Raw genomic sequence first — 22,027 nt, forward strand, 5'->3', positions numbered from 1 at the left:
GAGAGCATAGCTCAGTTCCAACAAAACTTTATAAAAATGGCCAGCCCACCATAGTTTGCTGATCACTGCTCTAAAAATAATTACTCCAAAAGCAGTAATTCAGAATAGTCGCGAGGCCTCAGGCCCTTAATTCTTCAACGTTAAAAACAGCTGGAATTTATTGTCTGAATGCCTGTGCCAGCCCAGAGGTCAGGGAGCAATCCATCCCAGTTGTGGGAGCCACAACTATCCAGACAGCACCAGGCAACGATTCTCATCTCAGAAACTAGACTGTGTTCCAACCTCACAAAGGTCAGACTTACCTTGTGGAGACCTTTGAACTCATAGCGCCTGTCCCGGAAGGCACGCACTGTGTCCACATAGAAAGAATTCTCTCGCTGGCAGATGGTGGTCAGGCGCTCCTCCACCTTGGTCACATGGATCTTCTTGTATGCCTTCCGGCAGTAATCTGAGGCACAATGGAGAGTGGGAAGCACATGAGACTCCACACAGGAGACAACTGGGCCTCCCAGACAGGCCCAAGAAAGCTGGGATGCAATGAACGCCAACGAACGTGGCTTTCTAGGTTAACACAAAGGAGCAGAAAAGTCAGAAAGACATGCCGCTAGTTTATTAGATCGGAGAGAGGGCAGCCTCAGCATGAACGGGCCAAATATGCCAAGACCACAGCAGGAAGAGGTCAGTATCTGAACACTCACCAAAAGAGAGATGAAGAAAGGAAGTCTAACAGGAAGAACTAGTTTATAGTGATCTGATCTAGTTCAACAACTAGTTTAAAAGACCTCAGGCAGTGACGTACCAACACAGCCCAACAAAGGCCCAAAAGTAGGAGGAGATGCACTTTTTGGAAAGCTAAAACTAAGCCCTGGGCTGCTCACCTGCCAGCCTTCTCTTCTCATATTTAGCCTGCTCCTCGCGGGACAGCTCATGGAAGGCCCGGGCTGGGCCCTCTGGGGTCAAAGGAGGGAACTTCTCTGACTCCAGCTGGTGCTGGATCCGATGGTACTCGCTGCGACTGGCTGGCACTAGGAGGGGTAACAGGAGAAGAGTCTGTGATAGAGAACCACCCACCTGCTTCCCACTGAGCAGCCCTCACCCAGGGCCGACACTCACTGAACTCGCCCCTCCACTGCCAAGCCATCTTCCTCTGGCAGTTTGCTCCAGGCTTATTGAAGTCACAGGCAGCACACGTAGCCTCGTCCACCATGGCAGAGGGCTGTGGAGAGGATAGGGAAGAAGCAATTAGGGTTCAGACAGAAAGAGCTTGATTCTGATGTAGGAATGTGTCTCACCTGCAGGCGGTTCGTCAGGATGATGTTGGGGTACATGGCCCCCACATCCAAGTGGTAGATAAGGGGACATTCAATTCGGTTAGGAACATCTTTCAGTGAGGTGAGCTTGGTCTTAATCTGATCACACACCTACAGAAAAAGGGGAAAGAAGTGGAGGCTAGCAACCAAGATAAAAACTGGAGACTGCACGGAGTGACAAAGAAAACACTGAGGGTTCCAGATGGATGACAGTGGCCCCCAACATCAGGTGCTGGAGGTGGAGGAGGCTTGCAAGAAGGGGCAGAAGAAGGACAACATTGTGGGAAACTGCAGCCTCTACCCCAGCACTTTTGGGGCTGGGAGGAAATTGCCTAAGATTGTCTGTGGCCTCGCACAGCAAGGCCCATCTGCCAGAGAGTACGGGACCCAGCTGGAGTATCCACAGCCACCCTTCTCGGGTGCCCCTGTGGTACAGGCACACGACACATCATCTCTGTCCCAGCAAGCCCTGACCTGACAGATGAGAAGGCTCTAGAGGTTAGTGTGAGCTCAAGTATAGGCCCTCTTGGACCAAACACCACACTCTGAATAGCATGATTCTAGACTGTCTCTGGCACTACTTTATAAACCAACGAATCAGATTTCTTCTTTTTTCTAAAAATTTTTTTTAAAGATTGGCACCTGAGCTAAAAACTGTTGCCAATCTTTTTTTTTCCTGCTTTTTCTCCCCAAACCTCCCCAGTACATAGTTGCATATTTTAGTTGTGGGTCCTTCTAGTTGTGGCATGTGGGATGCCGCCTCAGCATGGCCTAATAAGTGGTGCCATGTCCGCACCTAGGATCTGAACCGGTGAAACCCTGTGCCAGAGAAGCAGAGCATGCGAACTTAACCACTCAGCCACAGGGCCAGCCCCTCAGATTTCTGTTTCCAGTCAAGGGTTGAGCTATTAGCCTAAAAACTCTCCTGATACCAAACACTAGAAATCCTGCATGAAATATGAAAACTATCCCTGTAAATGCAGAACTGAGCTTCTAAGTTATCCCCAGAGTGCAAACATGAAGAACGAACTCAAAACCAGAGCAGTGAGCTGACTCAGTGGGTGTCTGGCAGAGGCTGGGCCCTGTGTTAGGGTCCCCAGGAATTGATGACTCACAGTGAAAGGACACAGAGCTAAATCAGCAAAGGGAAAAGGTGCATCAGGTGAAGTCAGGATGAGCCTGGGATGAGCATGATTCTTCCAGCACCAGACTGTGACAACATCTGTCGCCCAGGGAAGCTCCTAGAGACCCCACACTCAGGGTTTTTACTGGGGGCTGGTCACGTAGGCACCTCAGCCTGCACCTACCAAAACTATGGACTCCCAGCAGGAGAGCAGGTGCTCAGCATAAAACACAATGTTTGCACAAGCACCACAGGTATGTGAGGCGTTCCTATCAGAGAAGGGTGAGAAACCTCCTGAAATCCAAGCTCCCAGACACCAGCCAAGGGCCAGCCCAGCACGCAGGCCTTTCTAAGGATGGCCGTCTCAGGCCTGCAGGAGCTCCTCTGCATATTTCTCATGACTCCTCAGGGAGAGGCAAACTATGCACAACAGGGAGATGAAATGCAGAGCCCCAAATAAAAGCAGGACTCTCAAAGGCTACCTCTGTAAAAGGATAAACTAGAACAAATCTACTCACCAAAATCACCACTCTTCTGAGCCCTGGGTGAAGAAAGTATCTTCCCTGAGCACTTGTGACCACAGGCCGGTCCCTCTAACAGGTCTGTAGTTTACATACTCTCCACTTGGCCTGGGAACCCTCGAGCCAAGGAACCACATAAGAAGTAACTCCAGGCCAGCATCACTTCTGTGAAACTAGGCAGAAACAACCCTAAAACTACCTGATGGCCCTGGACAGGCTGCACAGGACTTTCTGCTGAAGTAATCCAAAATTGCAGAGCATGGGAAGAAATACCCAACAAGACTGAGAGCACACACAGTAGGAAGAGACCCCTGAAAATTTCAGAGAATAAATCTCCTGGAGTAAACGCTAAAATGAGCGTAATTAAAAATACTAAAGACCAAACATCTAAAACACAGGAAGAGAAAGAATCCACTTAAAAAAAAATACATAAGTAAAGCACATTTGAAAACGAACCGACAGAGCTTTCAGAGACAAAAACATTGTCCTAAAAAACAAAAATAGTCACTGAAACCATATAAGGCTAAAGCTTAACAGGCTTCTGATGGTCATATATTTTTGTTCACTTCCCACAACACCCAGTTAAATCAAAACATTAGGTATGTATTTATTTGATAAGTTCATTTCATACAAAATGTAAACAACACCAAAATTTGAGAACTAATATATTTAGGAGTTATTCTAATAATATTTATTAGATAATTTAATACATTGGCATTCTTAGACAAATTGGCTAAAAAAATCCTTTAGATGTAGAGTTGGCAAACCTCTGTACAGGACCAAATAATAAATACTTTAGGTTTTGTGGCCATACACAGTCTGTCATATATTCTTTTCTACAACATTTAAAAAATGTAAAAGCCATTCTTCGCTTGCTGGCTCTACAAAAACAGGCTTCATGGGCTGTGATTTGCCAACTTCTGCTTTAGACATTTGAGAGTAGAGAAGACTGAAAAACACCTAAATAGATGCAAAAATTAGCCAGAACAAAAAAATTAACCAGGAAGGTAGCCACCTTTTTTTATGAAATACATTAAGTTTGGTAAAGTCATATTAGAAAATCACTTTAATGCAAAATTGCCCTTAGTATTAAAAAAATTCCATAAAACTCTCCAAAGTAGTCAAAATAAAACACATACCCAAAATTATAAGGAAAAAATGATTAAAAGAAATACTGTCTATCATATAGAATAGGAAATACCAGAAACATAGTATTTATTGTTTCTAACTGAATTTTAGGGAAATGAAGCATTAAGAGAACAATCACTCCATCCTTCTCTGCTTTAAGGCATGTTCTGACATGCTACTTGGGGAAGGAAGTTCAGAAGGTCCAAATAAGAAAGGAGGAAGGCTACGGTCAGCTAATCATTGACAAAGGAGCCAAGAACATACAATGGAGAAAGGAAAGCCTCTTCAATAAATGGTGCTGGGAAAACTGGACAGCCACATGCAAAAGAATGAAAGTAGACCATTATCTTTCGCCATACACAAAAATAGGCTCAAAACGGATCAAAGACTTGAAGTAAGACCTGAAACCATAAAAATTCTAGAAGAGGGAGCCAGCCCGGTGGTGCAGTGGTTAAGTTTGCACATTCTGCTTGGATGGCCCAGGATTCTCAGTCCGGATCCCTGGTGCAGACCTACGCACTGCTTGTCAAGTCATGCTGGAGCAGGCATCCCACATATAAGGTGGAGGAAGATGGGCAGGGACGTTAGCTCAGGGCTGGTCTTCCTCAGCAAAAAGAGGAGGATTGGTAGCAGATATTAGCTTAGGGCTAATCTTTCCCAAAAAAACTCACCAAACTTCTAGAAGAAAATATAGGCAGTACAGTCTTTGACATGGATCTTTCCAAATACCATGTCCACTCGGTCAAGGGAAGCAAAAGAAAAGATAAACAAGTGGGACTTCATCAGACTAAAGAGCTTCTGCAAGGCAAAGGAAACCAGGATCAAAACAAAAAGACAATCCACCAACTTGGAGAAAATATTTGCAAATTATATGTCTGACAAGGGATTAATCTCCAAAATATATAAAGAACTCACAGAACTGAACAACAAGAAAACAAACAACCCAATCAAAAAATGGGCAGAAGATATGAATAGACATTTCTCCAAAGAAGATATACAGATGGCCAATAGTCACATGAAAAGATGCTCAACATCACTAATCATCAGGGAAATGCAAATCAAAACTACACTAAGACACCACCTTATACCTGTTAGAATGGCTATAATCACCAAGACAAAAAGTAACATATGTTGGAGAGGTTGTAGAGAAAAGGGAACTCCGATACACTGCTGGTGGGAATGCAAATCAGTGCAGCCACTATAGGAAACAGCACGGAGATTTCTCAAAAAACTGAAAATAGAACTACCATATGACCCAGCTATCCCACTACTGGGTATTTATCCAAAGAACTTGAAATCAACAATACAAAGAGACCTATGCACCCCTCTGTTCACTGCAGCATTATTCACAATAGCCAAGACATGGAAGCAACCCAAGTGCCCATGAACTAATGATTGGATAAAGAAGATGTGTATATATACAATGAAATACCACTCAGCCATAAAAAAAGACAAAATAGTCCCATTTGCAACAACATGGATGGACCTTGAGCGAAATAAGTCAGATAGAGAAAGACAAACTCTGTATGATATCATTCATATGTGGAAGATAAACAGATGGACAAAGAGAACAGTTCAGTGGTTACCAGGGGGACAGGGGTTGGGAGGCAGGCACAGGGGGTAAAGGGGCATATTTATATGGTAACTGACAAATAAGAGCGTACAAGTGAAATTTCACAATGTTACAAACTATTAGGACCTCACAAAAAAAAAAAAAAAAGAAGAGAGGAAGGCTGGGATGACTGAAAAGCTAAGTTCTGACGGGGGAACAACACCTGGACATGTCAGATGTTGCTGTGAGCCCCTAGCTGACACCTCCCACCAGCCATGCTCCACACCACTAACAGAATGATCACTCAGAACAGAAAGGTGAACCTGTGGCCCTTTTCCTAAAGATTCTGGGCTGCCCTTTAGAGAATACTTTCAGGGACTTTGGAAATAGCTAATAAGACATACTACCTGTCATCTGGAAAGAGTTCACTTCTGGATTCACTAAGTTGTCTGTAGCCCCCTGATTAGTATCAGTCTCACCCTCCTCACTCATTTCATTGTTTCTTAGACTTGAAAGTAGTATCTTTGTTCTTTTTAGGGAATTTGTTAACTCATATTTGCTCTTTAGCCTAGACTCTCTTCTCCCCAGGTTGGTTCATTAAGAGTATATGACAGCTGTAGCTGGCAACAGCTGCACAGCACTCCACAGTTTGCAGAGAATGTGCACATATTCTTGTTCGGATTTTGCCTCGTGAATCTGCTACAAGGTGTTTCTCTTTTTTCTTTTTTAAAGATTGGCACCTGAGCTAACAACTGTTGCCAATCTTCTTTTTTTTCTTCTTCTGCTCCCCAAAGCCCCCCGAGTACATAGCTGTACATTCTTGTTGTGAGTGCCTCTGGTTGTGCTATGTGGGACGCTGCCTCAGCATGGCCTGATAAGCAGTGCCATGTCTGCACCCAGGATCTGAACCAGAGAAACCTCGGGCCGCTGAAGAGGACTGCGTGAACTTAACCACTCGGCCACGGGGCTAGCCCCGATGTTTCTTGAAATCCATCCTAAAATTGGTAAAAACTCCAAACCACTAGAATCACTGAAAATGCTGTAGTATTGAGCAGTGCAAGACCTGAGGTGTGCCATGTTCAAAGGAACAGAACCAGCAAAGTGGGAGGTGCCTGGGGTCTCCAGTCATGGGACACACTTTGTAAATGGTGCTTTCTAACCATTACTTGATGGATTTTACAGTCACTAGATTCTACTCTGTAATTTGTAGAAATTTACTGTCACCATTTTTAAAGTCTCCTTAACAACAAAAAATAAATAAGAAGTCTCCAATGGCTCCTCACTGCCTACAAAATAAAGTCCAAGTGAACTGGGCATGAGATCCGTCGCCTGCCCTCTCCATCCCCATCAGCCTACCACGTTCCAAGAGCCAGCTCAGGAGCCCATTGCCTCCTCTGCGAAACTCTCTACTCACCAAGTTGGGTCATTCACCATGACCACGACACTGTCCTGTCCTGCCAGACCAGACGAGACCCTGTGTCTTCTGTCCCCATGCTCAAGCACCAGCACATAGTAAGCACATAATACACACTACTACAAGAAGCAGTCTATAAGGCAGGAAATGTGAACAGACCATTTCTCCCGCCTCCCCTTGACCGTTACCTCTTGAAAGTTGGTGACCTGCTCCACAGGCACCTTCTCCTCTTCCTCAATGGCGTGACGCAAGGTCTTCTCCACCCGCTGCAGCAGGAAGTCAAAGGCAGCCGGATTCTAGCACAAATGTTAGAGAGGACACAGGTGAGACAGGAAAATGCCCTTGTACCAACCAACCAACCGCAGGTGGGAGGCTGCAGAGAATGCTCCAGGAGGAGCCACGCACTCGCCCTGCAGTGCCCTCGACATGGGCAGGCCAGACAAAGGACGTCCAATGAGGGGCCCTTGAGGCGAGAAGGGAACAAAGGATCTACTTCAGCCCTTGTGGCTTTTGGGTCCCATCACAGCACTCAATGGGAAGAGGCCCAAGCCTTGGGAGAACTGGGAGGGGCGCACCATCCTGAACCGGCAGGGGATGTCACTGCGGAACACGCCCGACTCAAGGGCCTCCACGTGGCCGCCCACGTAGGTCTCGGCGTCCAACACGTGGCCGTCGTCTGTCAGCTTGTTGAACTCCTGCTCCTGCTTGTTGGGGAAGATGATGTTGGCGTGGAAGGCCTGCACCATCAGCAAGGCCTCGCATAGCGTCCCAGAGCCCTTCCGCAGCACCTACAGGGAAAAGCCAGGCTTTGAACCAAACACCAAAATCCCACAGCCACGTCTGCCTCAGCTGTGCAGGACCAGCCCCATCAGGTAGTGTGTTGAGAAACGTTTGAGGGACCAGGAGAGGCACTGACCTCATCAGGTTCCATGGGGATAATGGTGCACAGGGCGAATATAAAGGGGTGGACATACTTCATGTACAGGTAGTACGTGGCTACTGCGTCCGACACTGAGTATGTGGCCAGAGTCTGAGGAGAGAACACTTGAGTCAGGTCAACAACGCGCCCCGTTTTACCGCATCGGCACAGAAGATGAACGCAGCAAGGTAGTGCACATGCCTGGGGCTGCTCAGTGGCCATCCGGCACATGTCCTCAGGGTCCAGCTCCACAGGGTCGTAGCCCAGCTTGGCTTTGGCAGCTGCTTTGAGGTTATGGCTGCCCACGGGAAGGTAACTGTCCCTCTTCACCCACCTGGAAATGAGAATGAGAGCAAAGGCCAGAGGTGATTCCAAGATGAAGCCCAGGAACCCGTGGGAAAAGCAAAGCTGAACAAAACACAGGAAGATGCAGAGTCCTAACAGGTACCTCAAGGATCCCCACTGAGACCCTGCATGGTGCAGGCACCCCATGAAAACCTTTCACCCAGATCTAGTTAATTCCACAGATGTACCCTCAAAGACAAGGAGACACCAGAGCCAGCCCCGTGGCCTTCCCTCTCACCCTCAGAGAAATATAAACGCAAGCGTGCAGGAACCCACACCCTCCGGCCTCCCCCAGACTGCTCCACCACTTGTTCCATTGGTGTTGCTGGCCTCACCCTGCTCTCCCCTCAGGCCCAATATCAAACTCCCCTACTCTCCTTACACGGTCCTTTCAGCATGGAAACACTCAAGGTCACCCCATGACCCTCAACTCTATGCCCCTCTCCACTTCCTCCCTACCACTCACACCACTGTCTCCCTGAGACCTGTAGCTTCCTACTGGCCACGTCCAATTTCACCCTCCTCAACCTCCCTGCGCTATTGGCCATCCTCTCCCCCAGAAATGCCCCACTATGGCTTCCCTGGCCTCGCTGCCTCCCCTGAGGGGCCCCACCTCTCTCCTTTTACTCCTCTTCTTGAGTCCATCAGCTACCACAGTTCTTACAGCATCACTGTGCCTCATGGTCTCTGGACCATCCATGTGGATGGGGCTGCCAAGCCTGCTCCTACCTTGAACCTCAGCTCTGCCCTATCCCCCAGGAGCTCACCCCAAACCCTTAGAACAAGCATTCCCTGTGCCTCAGGCACCCCTCCCCATAAATCCTCAGATCCCCATTTCCAGCTCTCTCTTTACCCATTCACATTATGACTCAGCTTGCACCCTCCAACTCATGTGCCATAACACCAAGGCTAAAGAGAAAATGGATCAAGCTTTAAATGTGTCCATGGCTCTCCATGATGGCCAAGATAAAACCCCCCTCTTCACAGGACGAAGAAGGCCCATGAGACCTCCTTCCTCTGTAGTTTTCCCTTTGGGCACTCTGGGCTACCTCATATGGTTATCTTCAGCCTAGACACCTCAGCCTGTCTGTACAGCCTGCTTGTCCTTTGAGAGAGAGCCTGCCTGCTGCCTCCTAACCTCATGTGGAGAAGCTGAGTCCCCTCCAGGAGCTCCCAAAGCACCAGGACCTCACTCTACTGGGCCTTTCTTTCTGGCCTGGCTTACGCACCCCAAGGGCCGATGCTCAACATGTGTTTGTTGACTGAATGAATGATAAGCAAACGATGAAAGATAGCATGTCCCTAGATCTGGGCAGAGCTGGCAGCTGCTGTCCTCTCAAGGGACGGGAGCTGCTTCTCAGAGGCCATTTTCCTCCCTCGAGAGGGTGTGAAAGGACCAGCATGTGTGAGAGGGGAGCCTTGGATCTCCCTCACAGGAAGCCCTCAAGACACTATGACGAGCTGCTGGGTGAACCACAGGACCTACCTGAGACAGTCCATGTGGATGCACTGGGGTGCCTTATACTCCCCCTGGTTGTCCTTCTGGAATCCTATCTCCTGGTACATGCTCAGTCCATGGACCGCTGCTCTGGCCTCCACAAACGGCCTAGGGACAAGCACACAGGGGCAGCTGGTCTCTAATTCCTTCAAAGACAAGGAAGACTGCCGCTAGGGGACACTTGAGTAAACCCGGGAACTCCTCACATGGGTCTCTGCTCAAACAGACTGAGGACCCCACTTGTGCCACAAGCAGTGCTTCTCCCCCTCCCTCCCCATAAACACTTTTTCTTTCCATCTAAACTGCTTTAAGTGTACAGTTCAGTAGCGTTAAGTATATGCACACTATCGTGCAACATTCACTCTCAAACACTTTTTAGTTACTCACAAATTAGACAGTAGACTCACCAGTCAAAAAAGTCCCCATTGTAGGTGACCATAATGGTGGGTTTGGTCTCCTGAACATGTTCAAACCATCTTTGGATGAGATGAACCTGAATTCAACAAATCATAACAGTCAGATGGTTGCTTTTTCTCTTCCTCAAGCTATTTCCAAGTACCTCTCCCGAAGTCCAGGAAAAGCAACCTCACATCAGCCCTTTATTTCCACTCTCGACCCATGCCTCCACATGAACAAGGCTCACACGACTGACAACTGAGCCCAGTGAGCTACTGTTCTGATTAGATGAATGCCGAGGCCTTAAAAGGGTCAACATGCCTGTTCTTCCCATTTCATCCCAAATATCAGGCAATTTCCCAAGTGACACCTCTTTACCTCATCAGGTTCATTGAAGACACAAAAAGGCCCCTCATATTCCGGCTTGGGGGTGAACTCGAAATCTTCAATATCTTCTGAAACAATCTCCCTGTTGGTGATGAGGTAGCCCTGAGAAGTTCATTAGCAGTCAGTGTGAGTTAGACACAATGCTGAAGACACACCTCTCAACACTCAGCCCAGAAACCCTTACTACAAAAATCTCTGCAGCAACTTGAAGGTGCCCTAGGTTCCCAAGCAGACACACCACTTAAATCCCAAATGTCTCAGATTTCTATTGGAAGGCAGGAGCATTGCTGGATGACAAAATGGCTGCTTGTTTACTTTCTTGGCTTGCACTCACTCGTTACTTACCCAAAAAATACTAATTGTGGGGTGGACTCTGTTCTGGTTTGGGGATAAGACAAGGTCCCTGTTCCTAGGGAGCTTATATGCCAGAAGGCACTGCTCACCTGACCATCAATCATATAGGAAATCATCATAATCTGGTCAGTCTCAGCATCAGGAAACTTGAGGGGCAGTTTGGTTGTCTCAATGTCAAATGCCAAAACCACAGGGTCCTAGAGGGAGAAAATGTAGTGTTAAGTTGGCCACAAACCAAGCTAAGATCTGGAGACCTCAGTGGCCCTCTTGACACCCACTACCTCCACCTCTAATTGCCAAAAGCAAGAGTCAAGGTACCACGGGAAAAGGCTCCAAAAGAAGTGGGACAAGCATCCTGGGGTTGACAAACCTACATTAATACCATGATTCGCTGATGGTATGAAAATTAAAACAGATACGAGAAAAGGCTAGAGCAGTTGATCCTAGGACAAGCCTAGAATTACAAAACACCTGAGTCTCAAAGCTCTTTAAAATGCATTACCTCATTTTGACCTTTATGACAACCCTGACAGGAGACTGCTATAGAGCCGACATCATCATTTTAGGAATGAGAAAACGGAGTACAGACTTTCCCAAGATCACAAAGCTGTACCTGAACCAAGACCTTCCAGTCATGAACCCATTTTTCACCCTATCCCTTTGCTATCAACCACCCAAAATGGATGTCAGAGCTTTCCCTCAAACGTTCAGATCCTAGGGGATGGCCCAGTGGCGCACCAGTTAAGTTCGAATGTTCTGCTTCGGCAGCCTGGGGCTCGCCAGTTCAGATCCCAGGTGTGAACCTACACACCGCTTGTCAAGCCATGCTGTGGCAGGCATCCCACACATAAAGTAGAGGAAGAACGGCACAGATCTTAGCTCAGGGCCAGTCTTCCTCAGCAAAAAGAGGAGGATTGGTGGCAGATGTTAGCTCAGGGCTAATCTTCCTCAAAAAAAAAAAAAAACAGTTCAGATTCAGCCTAGCTCAAATACCGATGTCATGTGGTGATGCACAGATGCAAATTGAAATCATACTCTCAGATCAGAAACTGATGAAAAAACTGATTACTCCATAATTCTTTTAAGGAAGTATTTGAGGAAAGAGAAGCAAACAGATGTTTGAATCAAATTCACCTTTCAGCAGTGAATTACATCACTCCAGAAACAAGTGGAAAATTCAGGATGGAGGAAACGCAAGCAGTACTTACAGGTCGTTCAACAAGGTCATCTCGGCGGGCAATTTCCACTGGAAAGGCATTTCCTCGGTATCTGACGTTGTACCAATGAGCCTGCAGGACACACAGTACAATAACTAAAGAGCTCAACTTCTGTCCAAGGCAGTCTGTTTTTCTACTGATTTATCCTTCAGTATCACCTCCTGGCTGTTAGAAATCGCCCATAAACAAGGGTCCACTTACCACATGGATCTTCAAGTCAATGGAGAGGCGGATGTGGTACGGCACATCGTACTCTCGCATGTCCACAATATTGTCCAACTGGTCAGCCATCTTCTTCGAGGTTTCTTCCTCATCAATAATCACACTGCCCCCTTGCAGAACACTGCAAAATAAAGAGAGAAAGCAGCTTCTCAAGTACACTCTGCTCAGGCTGGAGGAGAGGAAGACTCGAGTTCACACAGAGTAAACACATAAAGGTAAATCAAGGTGGCCAAGATGACCAGGACAGGCCCTTCTTAAGGAATGACCTTGGATGACCCCCTGCTAGCCAAGCAGCTGACACAAGGAAATTCAGCATACACTTAGGACATGTGCATTTTCTAGGACGCAAGTTACACTCCAATTAAAAGAAGAAAGGAAACACTCTCTGTGACTTGGGAGGCACATCTACAAATGTGATCCATCATTGCTGAGCTTGTTTCTTCATCAAGAAGACGAAGATGATGGGGTTGGCCCCGTGGCCGAGTGGTTAAGTTCGCGCGCTCCACAGCAGGCGGCCCAGTGTTTCGTTGGTTCGAATCCTGGGCACGGACGTGGCACTGCTCATCAAACCATGCTGAGGCAGCGTCCCACATACCACAACTAGAAGGACCCACAACGAAAAATATACAACTATGTACCGGGGGGCTTTGGGGAGAAAAAGGAAAAAAAAATAAGAAAAAAAAAAAAGAAGACGAAGATGAGGGGCTGGCCCAGTGGCAGAGTGTTAAGTTCACGCGCTCCGCTTTGGCAGCCCAGGGTTCGCCAGTTTGGATCCCAGGTGTGGACCTACACACTGCTTATTGAGCCATGCTGTGGCAGGCGTCCCACATATAAAGTAGAGGAAGATGGGCACAAATGTTAGCTCAGGGCCAATCTTCCTCAGCAAAAAGAGGAGGATTGGGGGTGGATGTTAGCTCAGGGCTAATCTTCCTCAAAAAAAAAAGAAAGAAAGAAAGAAAACAAGGATGGTATCAACAGGCCTACCAGCAGGAGTGTCATGAAGTACCAGGCACAAAACTCTCGGCACAGTGAAGTGACTGGTAAACTATTTCTGTATCATAGTTATTCTTATCATACCCAAGTGGGAAATCACCGTCACTAGAATATTCACTCAAAATTAGCCCAATAAGCTTCCAAATACTGAATGGACTGTTAAAGGGAAAAAAGGACAATGAGGTTTAGGGAATGCTCAGGACCCTGGAGACTCAATCTCTGGTTATACCTTGCAATATATTCTGAAAAGTAATTTATGGGCCATGGATGGGAGGGAGGTGTGTGTGCAGAAATGTTAAGGATCACAAATTGATCTTTTGTCAGAGAATATGATAGTTCTTCTGAAGTCATCATAACTTTTAATTAGCCAAGACTCTCTCTTCTTAATCTCTTACTGTTTCCTACTAGTGTTGATGTCTAAATGTTTGATGAACAGTGTTTGGTGTCCTATATTTAAATTCCTCTGTATAAAACCCAAAGTTCTCTGGAGAAGATGTGCTATGTAAATCTAGGCATTTAATAAAATTAGTAGACAGTTTAATGCTTGCCGTAAAGCATGAAAACAGACTGTGTTAAGGTAGTGGGATCAGGAATCTAAAATGTCTTTACTGTGCCAGAAACTCAATTTGGAGCCACAAACCTATCCCCTCCATAAGAGAAGAGGGACAGCGAAAATATAAAACACAGACTGGGAAGCCACCATTTATTTAACACAAATGGAGCATATGAGAAATTCTACCTAATTGCTCAAAAGTATTTCCACGTCTAACAGAGCCGATCATTAAGGCGACTTTATTGATGAGTTTCCTGCCTCCTATCGATCTTGTCAACTTAGGAAAGGTGTGCGGCAGCCCTGCTCTGCTTATAAGAACGAAGCTGACCTGGAGAGCATGGCTGTATAAGCGTCGCTGGCACGGCCCTGCTCCCGGTTCTTCTTCACGGCCGGGGAGATCTCCTTCCTCACTCTGACAAGGTCCTCCACGGTGTTGAAGGACAGCTTAATGTAATTTCGCTTCAAACCCACCAAGTGATTTGGCTACAGTGAAGACATTGTGCTCATGAGTTCAAGAGAAAAAGCACTTTATTGGGAAATAAAGGGAGAGTGACTCAAAGGTAAATACGCAAGTCAGTCAGAACTCCAAAAGCACCTTGCCCATCACTGTGTGTTCTCTAAGAGCACATACAGACAGTCCCAAAGCCCCAGCATCTGTACCACCCAATACCCACAGTGCTGAACTTGGCCTCTTCTCAGCTTACCCCATGGGCAGGGTGGACTCAGCCTCAATCACCCTGGAAGGTCCAGGTGATACTCACCAAGTCCAGATCCTCTTTGGGGACAGTCTCTACTTTAGCAATTTTACCCTGAAACTTCTTGGAGAGAAAAGATGAAACTTCTCGCTCACAACCCTAGATCAGAATCAGAATGAAAGGACTTTACATCAGTAAAATCCATTTCCTTCCTTGCCTGTTTCTCTAGAAGTCTCTTGATCTCCAGTTCTGGAGCCCCCACAGGACGAGGCACAGGTCATCTGATTCCATGAACCACAGACTTACCTTTCTGGTTGCAATGTAGAAATACGGCTTGTAGGGCAAGGCCACCTGCAAGAGTCATCAACCCATTCAGGGGCAACAAGAAAGAAAAAGGGAAAAGAGTGAAGACAGGCTGTTTGCTGTTCTACCCGTAAGTGGCCTAGATCCAATACATCCTTGACCTTGACATCTCTTAAGGGAGATGGTGCAACAGGAAATTAGAACCAGCACATATTACAGCGGCAAGAGTCTAAGAAACACAACACTGCTCATCTTTCAGTCTTTCTGAGCTAGCTTCTCTTAGGACATCTTAAGTGGGGACTAATGGGACTTCAAGGGGTCCATGTTCCCGATGGTCTTTGGGCAGCTGCACACTAGAAGCCTCCCAGCTGCTCTCCTCACAGTGGGAGAGGTAAAGGAACAAGGATGATCTTGGGCCCAGCTGAGCCTCATCACTGGGTGGATTTTAGCTTCTTGGAGTTCAAGGGCTTACCTTAAATCTGCTCCCATCGTCTTGAATAAAGTAGTAATCCACTGCACTGACCAAGCGTTTATCTTCATCTAGAACCTCAGTCTATGAGAGAATTAGCCAACACAGCACAAAGTTATCCTCTACACAGTACAAGAGCCCTTTCCTCCGACTCTTTAGGAAATGGAACACTCTAAAAACAAAACCTTTCTCCATCCCTGCATAAACACTACCAGCTGCATTCACAAGAACCGTATCATAACAGCCTCCAAACAGGGCTTTCTCTCAATTTCTCCCCCATCCTTGAAAGGGTTATTCTTATGGGTAACAGGGACGCCCTTCAGCTTAGTCTTCCCAGTGGCCTCTTTATGGCCCAATGATGTTAAAGACAAAAGCTAGAGGGCTACAAACAATCCCATCTCCAACTGTATCGCCCAGACAACAGGTGTCCCCCACTCTCAGACAAAGGCTATGCCCAACAAGGGGTGCAGCCACCATCCTGAATGGGAGGAGGATGGAGGAAAAGCCAGGTGCTCACAGGGTGCATGTTGATGAGCCAGCCGGTCTTCTCACCAGGCTCCCTGAGTCTCTCAAAACCAAACCGCAAATCCATCTTATCCGTCCACTGACTGCGTTCCAGGCGCTTGAGTGCCGAGACAGAGGAAGAGGGGCCATCGTCCCTGAGTGAAGGAGGAAGGAAGTCCAGTCCTCACTGATCATGACGCCACCCATTCCCACAACCCTCAGTCCACCCAGTGTAAGCATTTCAGAGGTGACATGGTAGATGTATCTCTGAAAAGCCTCACATCTGGCAAAACAGCTCATTAAAATAAAAGGACTCATGGGAAAAATATAACTGGGGCAGGACCCTCAAAATCTGTTCAACTCTGTAACCAGAACACTAATAAAAACAACAATCATGCCTGGACACTGCTGCCTCATGGGATATTAAAAATGCACAAAAGTGGGGCCAGCCCTGTGGTGCAGCGGTTAAGTCTGGTGCACTCTACTTTGGCAGCCCAGGTTCATGGGTTCAGATCCCGGTGCAGACCTACACCACTCATCAAGCCATACTGTGGCGGTGACCCACATACAAAACAGAGGAAGACTGGCACAGATGTTAGCTCAGGGCTAATTTTCCTCATGTAAACAACAGAGGAAGACTGGCAACAGAAGTTAGCTTAAAGCAAATCTTCCTCACCAAAAAAAAAAAAAAAAGTACAAAGCACAGTATTTTACTCTTGGGCATTTATCCCAGAGAAATGAAAACTCACATTCACACACAAGCTTGTTTGTGAATGTTCATAGCAGCTTTATTCATTATAGACAAAAAGTGGAAATAGCCCAGATCTTCCTCAGCAGGTGAATAGTTAACCTGTGTTATATCCATCCCATAGAATACTATTTGCAAATAAAAAGCAACAAACTTACTAAATACATGCAATAACTTAGATGGATCTCAAGGGAATTATGCTGAGTGAAAAAAAACCCCTAAAATCACACACTTTATGATTCCACTTATATAGCATTCTTGAAATAAAATTAGAGATGAAGAACAGATTAGTGGCTGCCACGGATGAGGGGAAGGGAGGAATGGAGGTGGTTCTGGCTAGAAAAGAGCAGCATGAGGGGTCCTTGGGATGGAAGTGTTCTGCGTCTAGACTGTGGTACTGCTCACAAATATACAATCCGCACAGGACTAAATACACATACGTACGTGAGTGTCCGTGCATTGTATGCATCTCACTTTCCTGGTGGTGACACTGTTCTCTAGTTATGTAAGATATTACCACTGGGAGAAAGTGGGTTAAGGCTATATGGGGTTTCTTTGTATAATTTCTCACAACTGCACAAGAAGCTACAATTATCTCAAAACAAAAAGTTGTTTCTTTATTTTTTTTTAAATGTTAGTTTCCAAATTTATTAGTTTGTTTCTTGGTAAAATGGAATTAACACTGTCTACAAGATTTTGAAGCATATTATAATAGACAATGAATGTAAAAGCACTTTGAAAACTGCAAAGTTGGCAGCACAGTATAATGTATAAAAAAGCAAGAATACTGATGACCAAGTTGCACTGGATTCTAATTCTGCCAAAAACGAGCAGTCGTGATTAAATCACATGATGCATATGATATGCAGATAGGGTTCTTTGTATACAGTGAGTGCTCAGCAAATAGTATTTATGATATTTATTGAAGATCAATATAAAGGAATATCCACTTTTTGTTGTCTACATTACATTCTGTAATGACAGCTATTTGAAAGAAATGACTTGAACTATTCTACTCATCTGTGTTTTCAGTCATGTAATTTTAGTCAGAAAAATATTTACTGAACACTTCAGGTACGACTCTGTGCCAGGCCCACATAAACAATCCACAGTAGTGGCACAACCTCTAAGGTGCCACAGCACATTTGGGAAGGTGCATCTCACATGAGTCAGTAGGAAAGTGAAACAAGAATGTCTGCAATGCACTGGGCTGCATGGTTTGGCCTCAGTGTATGAGTGTTTAGAGATGGCAGCGATCCAAGCTAAGCCATTTTCTCCTTTACTGGTTGATAAACATTGAAAAGTGGCTTTAATTTCTATAGAGCAGAGTCATTAACCACATTTTTTACAGAGATGTTTTAAACACACAAAAACAAGAGAGTAGAGAGGCAGGTTTATGACTGCTGAGCACAGGTGAAAACTGCAGCCCGCCACCTGAGATTTGTGCAAGGCTGAGGTACACCTCACTTGGGAGGGAGGCCCTGGTGCAGGCACTCATAGGAAGTTCTTCATAGGAAATTTTCTTAAAATAGAGCTGACAGGGCACATATCTGTGCAACACTCCAGCTGAGAGCTTTTTCCTTTCTGACTGAAGATTGTAATTCTACTCCTCTATTCCAATCCCCTTACCTAGGGAAAACTAGAAATGAACCAATATAACCTCCACATTTTAGTGACATCATTCTCCTGTTTACCAATTGCATATGAGCTCACTGGGGTTAGGGAAACACCTGCTGCAGCAGAATAAACTATACCTTAAAAATGTGATATATCTTTCAGGATGCCTGGGTCTACATGTCCATACAACCACATATGGATAAAAATGGGGATATAATATTGTTCTGTGTGAGAGGAATTATCTCAAGTGACAAGGAAACTCACTTCTCAGCTCTATAGTACCAGTACATCTGCCTCAAACTTCCCAAGCCTCTCTCCGGAGAGGATCTTGTAAAAACTCTTCAAACAAATTTTATCATAAACCTTAAGACTTTCCACCACCAGAACTATCCAAACCTGTTCTGATTCCAGAGCTTAGGTTCATCCCAAATGGTTCAGGTTTTAACTCCACAGGTATGACTGAGACCAGCCCTGATATGGGCTTCCCTACATTAAACCCAGCATATATGGGGTTAAAACCAAAGCACTCTTTCCCTGCTTACTCCCTGGCTCTAGAATCCACTATCCTCCATGGAGACAGACACAGCCAAGGACAGCCACCTGGATTCCTCATCTCCTCCCCACAAGGAGCTACAGGCTGGTGGGAAAGCTGCTGACCAGCAAGGTCACGGGCTCCCTCCTCTCTGCAGTGTCTCAAGGCGAAACACAGGCTGGTGGGAAAGCTCCGACCAGCAAGGCCATATGCTCCCCCTCCCCTACCTAAAACCCCAAATAAAAACCCTTCCTTTTAGCTTTTCGGGGAGTTTGGGATTTCAGCGTTAGCTGCCCTTTCTCCTTGCTCAGCACTGTGCAATAATAAAACTCCTACTTTCTTCCACTACATCCGGTGTCAGAGATTGGCTTGTTGTGCAATGGGTGAGCAAACTCACTTCAGGTTCGATATCATGATCTCATCTAGATAGATCAGAATAATTATGGTTTACCTATCTTCAAAACAAAACAATCCTTTCATTTATTAGCAATCCAACTTAAAAAAAATTGCTAGTTTCTTCTTTAAACCACAGTTCTGAGATTCTAAACCTGTATATTTTTGGCAAGAAGGTCTATTTATTTGCTAAGCCAAGTATATTCTCCACTCCTCAAAAATGTATAGCTAAGAATCAATATCCCATGCCTTTTTGTCTTAATGTAAACAAATGAGCTACTTTGTAAAGCAATGAGCAGAGAAAATATGTACGTGGTTAGAGCAATGCTGACAAGCAGGTGGCAGGTGGTGAGTAGAGATGGTAAACATACATTCCCTGTGCAGAAACAACCAGATTCCCACCACTCTGCGTGCTCGGCCACAAAGGCGTATGTAGGTTCACTAGTTCCCATTCTTGCTAGACTGCTCTCCCTAAAAGTTTTTTTTTTTTTTTTTTTTTTTTGAGGAAGACTGGCCCTGAGCTAACATCCATACCCATCTTCCTCTACTTTATATGTGGGACACCTACCACAGCATGGCTTGCCAAGCAGTGCCATGTCAGCACCTGGGATCCAGGCCGGCGAACCCCGGGCTGCCCAAGTGGAAGGTATGAACTTAACTGCTGTGCCACCGGGCCAGCCCTCCCTAAAAGTTCTTCATATGCTCTTCCAAAAAATAGGGCAACGTGGGTTGTTGCACAGTAATCCAGGTCTCAAAGGCGTTCTCTCCCAACTATTCAGATATTCATTCCTTCCTTCCACCACCTCTCATTTCCAAGCCTCTGATTCTGGCCCCTTGCTAAGTGTCTCCAGGTTCTTAGGATACCACAGTTCTTGATGAAACTATACGACCACTCCATCTCTGACCACTACTAGATTTCTCCACAAAGTGAGTGTTTCTAAAACATTGCCCTATCATTTGACCTTGCAATTCCATTTCTAAGAATTTATGCCAAGGAGGGGCCGGCCTGGTGGCACAGTGGTTAAGTTTGCACGTTCCCTTCGGTGGCCTGGGGTTTGCCAGCCCAGATCCCGGGTGTGGACATGGCACCACTTGGCAAGCCATGCTGTGGTAGGCATCCCACATATAAAGTAGAGGAAGATGGGCACGGATGTCAGCTCAGGGCCAGTCTTCCCCAGCAAAAAGGAGGAGGATTGGCAGCAGTTAGCTCAGGGCTAACCTTCCTCAAAAAAAAAAAAAGAATTTATGCCAAGGAAACTGATGTGCAGGAAATAATTTTTTTCCATGCAGATGTTCATCACAGCTTTGTTTATGAGGGAAAAAAGGAAGCAGTCTAAATAAGCTAAATATACAAAACAATAGTTAAAGGGAATTTAAAAAAGATTTGAACCAAGGTTGTGCAGAATTCATGTCCTTAATTACCGTATTTCACCCACTGTTAATTTATAAACAGAAACAGACAGAGAATTGTTTCTTAAGAATCACTCTTCCTTTGCCTGAAGATATTCCCTGCGTCACCTTCACTTGAAGAACAGAATGACCTATTTCAAGAGATTATAACCACCTGTTGTAGGCAGCATACCGACTCCTCCTCAAAGAGGTCTCTGTCCTCATCCTGGGAACTTGTGTTACCTCGAATGACAAAGGGACTTTGCAGGCATGATTACGTCCAGGACTTTGAGACGGGGGTTATCCAGGTAGGCCCAACATAAGCACCAGGGTCCTTCTAAGAGGGAGACAGGAGGGCCAGCAGAATCAGAGGCAGACTGGAGGTGTGACACTTGGTTTCGAAGATGGAGGAAGGAGCCACAACACAAGGAATGCAGTGGCCGAAGGGGCCCCTAGAAGCTCCAGAGGCCGGGAAACAGATTCTCCCCTAGAGCCTTCAGCACGAAGGAAACCCTAACGACCTCCTGATTCTTAGGACTCCTGACCTTAGAAACGTAAGAGAGCAAACTTGCCTTAAGCCACTAAGTGGTAATTTGCTAACAGCAGCAACGGCAAAGCAACACACTGCCACACTGTATGACTGCTTAGCCTCTAAAACATCCGGATCCAGTTTAAATAAAAGCACAGAACTGGATTCCAGGCCTTGCTAGAGGGCAGAGACATTCAGCCCGAGGTCCAGAGCTTCATCAAAACCCAGGCTGAGCGAAGCGCTGCTCACGACTCTCTCCAGGCGTGCAGCGTCCACACTGCACCCCTCCAACCCGGGTCTATCCTCGCACGCGATCCGGAACCCGCGCCCTCGGAGCCCACCTCCTCCCCAGCTGCCCCGAGCTGCACGCCGCACTCTCTCCCGGGCCGGTGCGAAGTCCGGAAGACGGGACAGCTGCGACGACGACGACAGCGCCCTCCACTGGCCGCTCGCCGCACGACACACGCCGCCCGCGCGCTCGCACCCGCTCACTCGGTTCTCACGGCCACCGGAGGCGCGCGGGCGCGGACCAGAGGGGCCCGGCCTCTCGGGTCCTCACGCGGACTAAGGAGGCGCCGGACACGGCACTGAGCACGGTGACCGTCGCTGTCCCCACCGCCTCGCTCGGCCTCCGCTGCGACGGCTCGGCTGGGGCTGTATCGCCCCAGCTCCGCTCCGGCTCGAGGACGCGCCCAGCCCGGCTGCGCCCGTGCGGACACGGCCGCGGAACAGGGCGAGACGCGGCGCCGCCACGGCCCCCGGGGCGCGTCAGGACGCGGCGCTGGGCACGGTCGGCCGCCGCCCGCAGGGCCGCCGAGGCGCGCACGCCCCGCGCGGGGAGGAGCGGAGCCAGCCCGCGCGGGCTTCCTGCCGGCCTCGGGGGACGCCTCGGCCGTGAGCCCAGAGCCTCCGCAGG

The 22,027-nt window shown here is 46.9% G+C and overlaps 1 protein-coding gene across 2 annotated transcripts in view; it reads right to left on the reverse strand.

Annotated features, from left to right (window-relative positions):
• POLE (DNA polymerase epsilon, catalytic subunit) overlaps positions 1-22,027 on the reverse strand; it is a 61,382-nt gene that overhangs the window by 39,206 nt on the left and 149 nt on the right. Inside the window, exons 1-20 of one of the 2 annotated variants that reach the window (XM_001915711.5) lie at positions 21,453-21,969; positions 15,917-16,058; positions 15,403-15,483; positions 14,934-14,978; positions 14,694-14,786; positions 14,261-14,415; positions 12,366-12,507; positions 12,156-12,236; positions 11,037-11,144; positions 10,585-10,695; positions 10,218-10,303; positions 9,799-9,918; positions 8,169-8,301; positions 7,965-8,078; positions 7,624-7,836; positions 7,237-7,344; positions 1,293-1,421; positions 1,114-1,216; positions 879-1,025; positions 303-448 (exon numbers count right to left, since the gene is read on the reverse strand). In XM_001915711.5, the coding sequence (XP_001915746.3) occupies positions 303-448; positions 879-1,025; positions 1,114-1,216; positions 1,293-1,421; positions 7,237-7,344; positions 7,624-7,836; positions 7,965-8,078; positions 8,169-8,301; positions 9,799-9,918; positions 10,218-10,303; positions 10,585-10,695; positions 11,037-11,144; positions 12,156-12,236; positions 12,366-12,507; positions 14,261-14,415; positions 14,694-14,786; positions 14,934-14,978; positions 15,403-15,483; positions 15,917-15,991 (2,190 nt within the window). In that variant the 5' untranslated portion in view covers positions 15,992-16,058; positions 21,453-21,969. Of the gene's footprint in view, positions 1-302; positions 449-878; positions 1,026-1,113; positions 1,217-1,292; positions 1,422-7,236; positions 7,345-7,623; positions 7,837-7,964; positions 8,079-8,168; positions 8,302-9,798; positions 9,919-10,217; positions 10,304-10,584; positions 10,696-11,036; positions 11,145-12,155; positions 12,237-12,365; positions 12,508-14,260; positions 14,416-14,693; positions 14,787-14,933; positions 14,979-15,402; positions 15,484-15,916; positions 16,059-21,452; positions 21,970-22,027 lie in introns of those variants that run through there. The other variant, XM_023647376.2, reaches the window with a different exon arrangement.

Source organism: Equus caballus, chromosome 8 (assembly GCF_041296265.1).
Source record: "Equus caballus isolate H_3958 breed thoroughbred chromosome 8, TB-T2T, whole genome shotgun sequence".
NCBI lineage: Eukaryota > Metazoa > Chordata > Mammalia > Perissodactyla > Equidae > Equus > Equus caballus.